This window comes from Gossypium hirsutum, chromosome D07 (genome assembly GCF_007990345.1).
Source record: "Gossypium hirsutum isolate 1008001.06 chromosome D07, Gossypium_hirsutum_v2.1, whole genome shotgun sequence".
NCBI lineage: Eukaryota > Viridiplantae > Streptophyta > Magnoliopsida > Malvales > Malvaceae > Gossypium > Gossypium hirsutum.
In genome coordinates, this window is record NC_053443.1 from 5,681,736 (window position 1) to 5,690,516 (window position 8,781).

At 29.2% G+C, this 8,781-nt stretch overlaps 1 protein-coding gene across 2 annotated transcripts; it reads left to right on the forward strand.

Annotated features, from left to right (window-relative positions):
* The first annotated feature begins 2,634 nt into the window (after positions 1 to 2,634).
* Positions 2,635 to 8,189, forward strand: LOC121219293 (mitochondrial phosphate carrier protein 3, mitochondrial). 2 transcript variants are annotated; one of them, XM_041097204.1, is made up of 6 exons: positions 2,635 to 3,099; positions 4,641 to 4,981; positions 5,640 to 5,683; positions 5,769 to 5,983; positions 6,847 to 6,971; positions 7,915 to 8,189. In XM_041097204.1, the coding sequence occupies exons 1-6, from the start codon at positions 2,794 to 2,796 to the stop codon at positions 7,961 to 7,963; spliced, it is 1,080 nt and encodes a 359-aa protein (XP_040953138.1). In that variant the 5' UTR covers positions 2,635 to 2,793; the 3' UTR covers positions 7,964 to 8,189. The 2 variants fall into 2 exon arrangements, with proteins under 2 accessions (XP_040953138.1, XP_040953139.1); XM_041097205.1 differs by having other exon boundaries at positions 2,951 to 3,099; positions 4,603 to 4,981.
* The last annotated feature ends 592 nt before the right edge of the window (positions 8,190 to 8,781 follow it).

Below are 8,781 nucleotides of genomic sequence, written 5' to 3' on the forward strand. Positions count from 1 at the left end.
TGTGATTCCTTTACTTTAGAACATGAATGATGAATCAAAATATTTTTTAGCTGCTTCTCTAATGGTTCATGTTTACAACCTTGTCAACATTTAGACCTAGTTTAGTACTTGAAATTATAATTTTGACCCAAGCAACAATTAAGTTCATTTGGTTAGTCAATTGCTTGTTAGTACGGTAGTAGATTTGGTTCATATTTTTCAATTAGATTATTTTAAGTCATTATAAATTTTATATTTTGGAATTTTAGCCTTAAAGCAAATGTTAGCCATTAATGAGATTCTTTTTGAATTTAATGTGTGGGAAATAACAAAATTTTTGAATTTAATAGTTGCCAAAGATTGAAATTTTAAAATTTAAAAAGTATTAAATTAAAGTATATAATTTAAATCCATAATTTTCACAAAATACAAATACTAATAATAAAATTTAATTAATACGAAAACATACCATACATGCTGAAGCTTTGTTATAAAAAGGGTTTTAAGCTTCTAACCAAGACATATGTTATACTTGAGTTAGGATTTAACACTAAAATTGAAATTAAGAAATTTATGTTAGGGGTGACATAAAATAATAACATTTTTGGAGTTAAAATAATTTAAATTGAATTATTTAGTTTTAAGACGGTAATTTTTCATTTAATTAAGGAGCTAAACTGTTGAAAAGGGCTAGGTATAAAATTATGCCATTGAGCCATGGGGCCAGGCCCTGTCCGCCCGTGGCTTCCTACCCATAATTGCAATAATAATGAAAAAAATATTTTACATTTTAAACTATTAGTTTATTTTAACATCTTGTAGTTGTAGTGCATTCCATATCATTGATTTTTTATCCAATCGGTTTGATTGATTTAAATTCAATTATTAGATCAATAATAATTAAATAAGTAATTAAAACTTCGTAAAAATTGAAGAAGTTAAAAGAATGTTAAATTGGTTCAACCTATTCAATTATTATTTTTGTCTTAATTTTTTATTTTTACTGATTCAAACAGTTTTTAATTCGATCGGTTCAATCTCTATATTTAAACTAGTATACCGATTGATTCTTGATCCAATCGGTTCGACCAATGAATGTAATCATGTTCTAAGAACATTAGTAACATTATCAAATATTAACGAAATTAAATTCAAAGACCAAAAATAAAAATAGACCTCGAATAAAAAATTATATTATCCCAACAAATAATATCTCACAATCTATTCTTAAACGTCACATCCAAAGTAGGAGGACGGGAAGGACCACTTGATGATGCCTTTATTGCTACCATGGCGAATTCAAAGCCTACCACCGGACTGAGTCAATACTTTCTGGAATTTCAAATGCTTAAATTCCAGTTTTAGTCCTTGTATTATACTCAATTTGAAAGATTAGTCAACTGAATGTGAAATTCTTTTTAAAAACTCAAAATTCGAAAATCCCTATATCATTTAAAATATCAAAATCGTTATTTTTACTAAATTTTGGAATTTTTTAACAACGTTAGTGATTGAGATTAGGTATAATATTAGTAATAGTAGATGAAAATAGTAAAGTTAAAATATGCAATAAATTATTGTATTATTCGTAAATTTAGAATTTAGTCTCTCTATTTTTTATATTTTAAAATTCAAATCTAATTGTTCATACTGTTAAGATTATTTTGTTAAATTTAAGTTTATTACAACATCATTTTTTTAATTACATTGTGACCAAATGAATTTTTTTAAAATTTCAAAATGTTACATCAAAAAATTTGATAATATTAACAATTAAACTTAAATTTTAAAATCTAAAAAATAAAAATATAGAGATTAAATTTCAAAATATTGTACCATTGGTGTAAGAGAAAGGAAGCTCTAAGCTAACCATAAATTTTTAATTTTTGAATTTAATCCCTAAATTCTTAAATTTAGGCCTCCTTTATATTGGAATTTTAAATACTTAAATTCTAGTTTTAGTGCTTCTATTATACTCAATTTGATTATTTTAAGGTTTATGCATTGTATTCTTTTATATACTTTTCATATATCATGTTTGGAGTTTGGGATTGCTCTTTTTAACAATGTTGTCTTTAAGATTCAAACTTCATTATCTTATTGGGAGTGTAATATGTCTTACCACTGCACCTAACATTTATTGGTACCATTGTACTTTGGTTTGACATAATTTAAGTCTCTATTGATGTGAATTTTTTGGTAAAACTATCATGGAGACCCTATACTAGAAGTCAAATTGCATTTTGCTCTCTTTACTCAAAAAATGAGCCAACTAATATTTGTACGTTAGATCAAAGAGTAAATTGGTCATTTCTATTAAAAAATTCATCCATTTGTACTATCCATGGATGATTTTTAACAGTAAAAAAAGATGAAGTTTCTAATAGAAAGATCAATTTACTCTTTGATCTAATGCACAATAACTAATTTACCTTTTTTTTCAAGTAAAGGGACTAAAATACCATTTGACTCCTAGTATAAGTTTCTATAAAACTTTCACCAAAATTCTTTTTAAAAACTTGAAATCTAAAATTGTTTATGTCATTTGAAATATGAAATTAAGGTAAATATTATTAATAATAGTATCCTAAAACCATAATTTGACACAATTCAAAAAGGCTGCCAAATGCAGAACGACTCCCCAAGTTGAAAAGTCTCCCACAATTTGCGAAAGCAAATATGCAATGGCTTACTTGTATATTTTGAACAATACATACATATGTATGTGTATATATACATATATATGTGTGCTTTTTGTGTTTGCATTTCAACTTGATCCCAGCAAACAAATTATTGCTATACCCCAAGAAAACAATGGCGATTTCCGATAATTCTTGCCAATCTCTTCTTCCTACTTTCCTCTATTCTACTCCTTCCTTAACCAAACGTCTCTTCAATTTGGAACCGTCTTTGATGAAAGCTGAACATCGATCGCCGTTCATTTCATTGGGTGATGTAGGGGGGAGAGCGAGTAGAGTTGTGGTACCATCGCCAAAGGAGGGAAAAATAGAGTTGTTCTCCCCAGCTTTTTATGCCGCGTGTACGGTTGGCGGGATGTTGTGTTGCGGCATTACTCACACCGCCGTCACGCCTCTCGACATTGTCAAGTGTAATATGCAGGTAATGCTTTCTTAATTTCTTCATCCAACTATCGTTTAGTGTTTTTTTAGGATGAATGTACTATTTATATCCATTTTACTGTTTATAAAAATAACTTTTTCGATATTCATGATTATTCTTTTTAATAATATCGTTTCTAAGTGAGGCAATATCGGAGGTTGGAAGGGATCCCAGCTCCTTATACTAGGAAAACCCAATTTGGGTTTTTTAAAGTTTATGAATTTTTAAGATAGTATATGTTAAAATTGTACTTTAACCCTTCAAAAAAGATAAAATTTTAATTTAATTTTTTAAAAATTAAAAAATATAAACTATTAAAATAATTAATTTGTATTTTAGCTCGCTGATCAGTAATACAATATATACTTTCTGATTATTCCCCTAATTCAAAAAGAAATGAGGGAATAAAGCTTAAAACCATGCTTGATCTTATGTTTAAGTAAATTAAATCAGTTGATTATTTTTTATGAATATAAGAAATATAAGAATTGAATTATTAAACATAGACAATATTATAAATGTGTTTTTTTTATTGGTCTTTGGTTGTTGATGATGCATGAATCAAGCTCTGTTGACTTTTCAACTTATGTCAAAATTTCTTGGGATTCAAGGGTTTGTTTTTGTTGAATCCTCAAGGTTTGGAACAACTTTTTGGACATTGAAATGTGTTTTGTCTTTTTTCTTGAATTAGAATTTTTAAATATAGAAAAAAAATGGTTGAATATGTGGCGTACACGACTAGTCTTTTCTTTTTTATCCCATCAGCCAATATTTTAATATCATGTGGTCAATACAAAAGTGCACATAATATATATTATTACTTCAGAGGTCCCTGTATTATAATGATTGAATTAAATTAGTCCTTTTATTTTTAAATAAATCAATTTAGTCCTCATACTATTAAAACGAATCAAGTAAGTCCAAATTGTAACAGAGTTAACATTTTATTCTGTAAAAAATATCTTGGAAATTACTTTTTTCCAATTGCAATTCAATTTCAAATAAAATATTTCATTTACAAAACCGTAAAAACTTTATAAATATTGACAATAGTAAATGTTAATTCTATTTCAATTTGGCTTTACTTGATTCTTTTTAATAATACAAAAATTAAATTGATTCATTTAATAGTAGGACTAACTTGATCAGGTCTTTATAATGGAGAGACCTCTAAGATATTCAATCTTTGCCATGTATAAATAGAAATGTTAGTTGAAATATCGTACAGACCCAACAAAAAATAAAGGCTAAACTACGGTAGAGGTCTCCCAACTATTCGTAGGTTTTTTTTTGTTACTCAACTATGAAAAGTTACAAAATGATCACTCAACTATATACTCAATTTTGGCTCGAAAATAATTGATTAATGTTCAAGTCAAACTTAAAAAATATAGCTTACGAGTATAAATACTCCTACTTGAATTCGAGTGTCAGTGTTTTGTATATATTTGAATACACATTAGATGTATGTATGTATAAAATTTGAGGCAACATGGCTAATAGGAATGGTGATGAAATCCATTGATCCAACAAAATACAAGAACATAACATCAGGGTTTGGAGTATTGGTTAAAGAACAAGGAGCTAAAGGTTTATTCAAGGGATGGGCACCTACACTTGTTGGTTATAGTGCTCAAGGTGCTTTCAAATACGGTTTCTATGAGTTCTTCAAGAAGTACTATTCCGATATCGCCGGTCCCGAGTATGCCGCCAAATACAAGACCCTCATTTATCTTGCTGGTTCTGCGTCGGCCGAGTTGATCGCCGATGTCGCTCTTTGCCCCATGGAAGCTGTCAAAGTTCGTGTGCAAACTCAGCCTGGTTTCGCTCGAGGTCTATCTGATGGCTTACCAAAGATCCTCAAAGCTGAAGGTGTTGCCGGGTATGACGTCCATATAAAATGCACCTTTATTTATTTGGATTTTAATATTAGACTTATCCGCGATATTTTTGAAATAGAATCGATGGTCAAACCAATTATGATATTAGTTCTCGGTTTGATAACTAATCTAATCATAAAAAAATTCTAAAAAAATTAAAAATAGTAAAAAATTATAAAAAACACAAATAAATAACAATGAAATAAACAACAATTATACACTCCGATTTAGGGTTAGTTTTTCATTTTCATTTTTCCTTCCTTTTAAATCATTTTCTTAATTGTTTTGATGGATTGGGTCAATTGGTTTTTTTTTTTCTTCTGTTCGATTATGAGTGATTGACTCTAAAGCTTATCTAATCTCTTTGTTCAAATTAATATACCAACCGATTTTCGGTCAAATCCAGTTTAAATAACATTTCTCTTCGTATCTAAAACATTTTATATCGAACCTCAAATTTAATTCAATCTCATCTAATGATTTATATTAGTATTATACATAATGATATAAATTTATAAAATGGGAAAATAGATCCACTTTTTTATGGTTTAGATGGATAATCCTATTATTGAACAAATCTAATTTATATAATAGATTTTATTTTTATTTTATTGCATGAAAATGTAACACCATATATAATCTCACTTCTTGTTTGTATAGGTTGTACAAAGGCCTTGTTCCTCTTTGGGGACGACAAATTCCATGTAAGCCATATATTATCACCCCTTTCATGTTTTTCGAAACTCTGGTGTTAGTATTTAAGATATATGTATATATAAAATTTTGCAGATACAATGATGAAATTTGCATCATTTGAAACAATTGTTGAGCTAATCTACAAGTATTCTATCCCAACACCCAAACAAGAGTGCAGCACAGCATTACAACTAGGGGTGAGCTTTGGTGGTGGTTACATTGCTGGTGTTTTATGTGCTGTTGTATCACATCCTGCAGACAACCTTGTTTCTTTTCTCAATAATGCTAAAGGGGCAACTGTTGGTGATGTAAGTGTAATAAAAATATATACTTCGTCCTTTTTTTTCCCCTGAAATTGGTAAAAATATCGCGGCGATAAGAGTCGGATTGCATTTTGCTCTCTACTAGAAATTATGGGCAAATTAGTTAATAAAAATACCATGGAGACCCTTGTCCTAAGAGTCGGATTGCATTTTGCCTCATTTACTAAAAAATGAACAAATTAGTTATTGTATATTAGATCAATGAGTAATCTGGTCATTCTATTAAAAGTTACATTCATTTCTACTATTAAAAACTAGTCCCTATATGTCAGAAGGAAGTACACATGTCATGCCATGTGTAACTATTTAGCTATTCTGTCAGCCACGCTAGTTTTTAACAGTAGAATTGGATAAAAATTTTAATCGAAAGGACCGGTTTGCTCTTTAATCTAAATAGGGACTAATTCGCTCATTTTTTTGAGTAAAGGAGGTAAAATGCAATCTAACTCCTAGTACAAGGGCCTCTATGGTACTTTTACTCAAATTAGTCATTGTACGATACATCAAGGAGCAAACTGATTTTTTTTTTAAATTCCATCTATTTTTACTATTAAAAACTTTTTCTTGTACGTCAGCATGATGTAAACATGGCATGCTACGTGTAATGAGGTAGTTACTCTGTTAACCACATCAGTTTTTAAAGGTGGAAATGGATGAAATTTTTAACAGAAAAAGCTAATTTGCTATTTGATCTAATACATATAGACTAATTTATTCATTTTTTAAATAAAAGAAGAAAAAATATAATCTGACTCCTAATACATGAATCTCTAAAATTGTATATGCATTTATATATGTAGATTTTGTTTCAGTTTTCATATATATATATATGTACACTTTAATTGCAGGCGGTGAAGAAGCTAGGAGTAATGGGTCTTTTAACTCGTGGCCTTCCTCTTCGTATTTTCATGATTGGAACCCTTACTGGAACACAATGGGGAATCTATGATTCATTCAAAGTTTTTGTTGGCCTGTAAGTTCTTCTGCTTGCAAATTTTGCTTACATTCTTATAATTCATGAAACTCAAAATTTTGTTTTAGACTTGAAAGTTGGGTTTAAATCGAATGTCATTGAATTTTAGGGATCTATTTAAAACTTTTAAAAAATTTTAGGGATCTAATTAAATTTTCTTTAAAATTTAGGAGCTTCATAAGAATTAAAAAAACCAGAACTTTTGGAAATCTCAACTACAATTTCTAAAAATTATGGGGGTCTAATTAAAACCTTTAAAAATTTGAAGGAGCATAATCAAAATTTTTCAAAACTTTTGTGGACCAAACCGTCTCTGGTTCCAACGTAGTTCCGCCACTGTTGGTAGCAGAGAGCAACTTGTGATTTAAACTAAGAAAATTGATTCAATCGTTTTAGTGGGTTTGGGAGGTTTGTTCAGATAAAGGTTCGGTTTTGTTAATTGTTTTGGTTGGTTATTGGTTTTTTAAATTTCAAATTGACTTAAATGAAAAAACAGACTTAATTTAATATATATTTTAATTATTTAAAATATATTTAAAATTTATAATATATAAAATAAATAAATATGATTCAATCTCAATACTCAAGCCGAGTAACTAAGGTTAGTTAATTGATCGAATAAATCAACTTAAAGTTGATTCAGTTACGTCGGTTCTTGAACTTTAGTTCAATTGGGTTGATTTTTGAGATTATGATAAATTAAGTTAGTTTAATAAAAAGTCAATCGAATCGATTGAAAGAACCAAATGTTCTTCCTAACTGCTGGGTATACATAAAAAAAAAGTCCATTTAAAAAGTAATCTAGCTTTGATTCTAATTTTTAAATTCGAGTCCGGTTTATTTTCTAAGTTTGCTTAAATAAATTTAACTGTTTTTATTTCCACGAAATTCATTTATATGTTGAATAAATCAAATGACCTTCAATTTGGTTTACATTTTGCAGGCCAACCACAGGTGGTGCTACTCCTACTCCTGCCACTTCAAAGGCATGAAAAAGTATTGTTCTTTTCAAACAAGATGCCTACTTTTTTTCAGTTTACAAATTTTGCCTTTATTGATAGAGCAATAATAGGGTTGATCAATGCCCACAAAATTAGTATTAGTTGCCACTTTCGTCTAAATTCTATTCTTTTGTAGACATGATTTATTTGTCAATCTTTTGAAGATTGTAACCAAAATTTGAAAATGATTAATGATGATTGGAACTTTGTTTTTAAATACTCTTGTTAAAGATTATATTTGATTGAATCCTAAGGTAATGAAGGTAGGGATGACAATGGAGTGGGATAGAGAAATGTAACACCCCATACTCGATTCGATCACCGGGTTCGAGCTACAACATGTTACATTCATTGTCAAAGCAACTAGGATTGAATATATTCAATTTCTACCATTATACATTTAACTGTGAGCAATACATGCATATAATATGATATACAATCATTCTTGGGTCTTACGCGAGCTTATGGAAGCTCTATTGGCAACCCAGGGTTGAATTAATACCAAATTATAATATTTTCAAAATTTGGGGTTGATGTTGCTGTTGACATCATTTTTTGGTTGAAAACGGGGTCGACTTGGGTTTTGACGAAAACGAAACAAACGGGAGTCGCCACCAATCCTTTTTAATGAGGTGTGATTGGATCACCTCAAAAACATGGTTATTTTTAATAAACGGTTTAATTTTATTAAAACAACGATTTTGGTCCACGAAATTCAGAAAACGGGTTCGGAAGTCAGTTACGTACGAGGAAGGATTAGCACCCTCGATACGCCCAAAATTGGTACCTAGTCGATTACTTAATGTCTT

Coding starts and splice junctions, on each gene's coding strand:
- LOC121219293 (XM_041097204.1), top strand. CDS start 2,794: ATGGCGATTTCCGATAATTCTTGCCAATCTCTTCTTCCTACTTTCCTC. Junction 4,982..5,639: donor AAAGCTGAAGGTGTTGCCGG/GTATGACGTCCA, acceptor TTGTTTGTATAG/GTTGTACAAAGGCCTTGTTC. Junction 5,984..6,846: donor AAGGGGCAACTGTTGGTGAT/GTAAGTGTAATA, acceptor CTTTAATTGCAG/GCGGTGAAGAAGCTAGGAGT.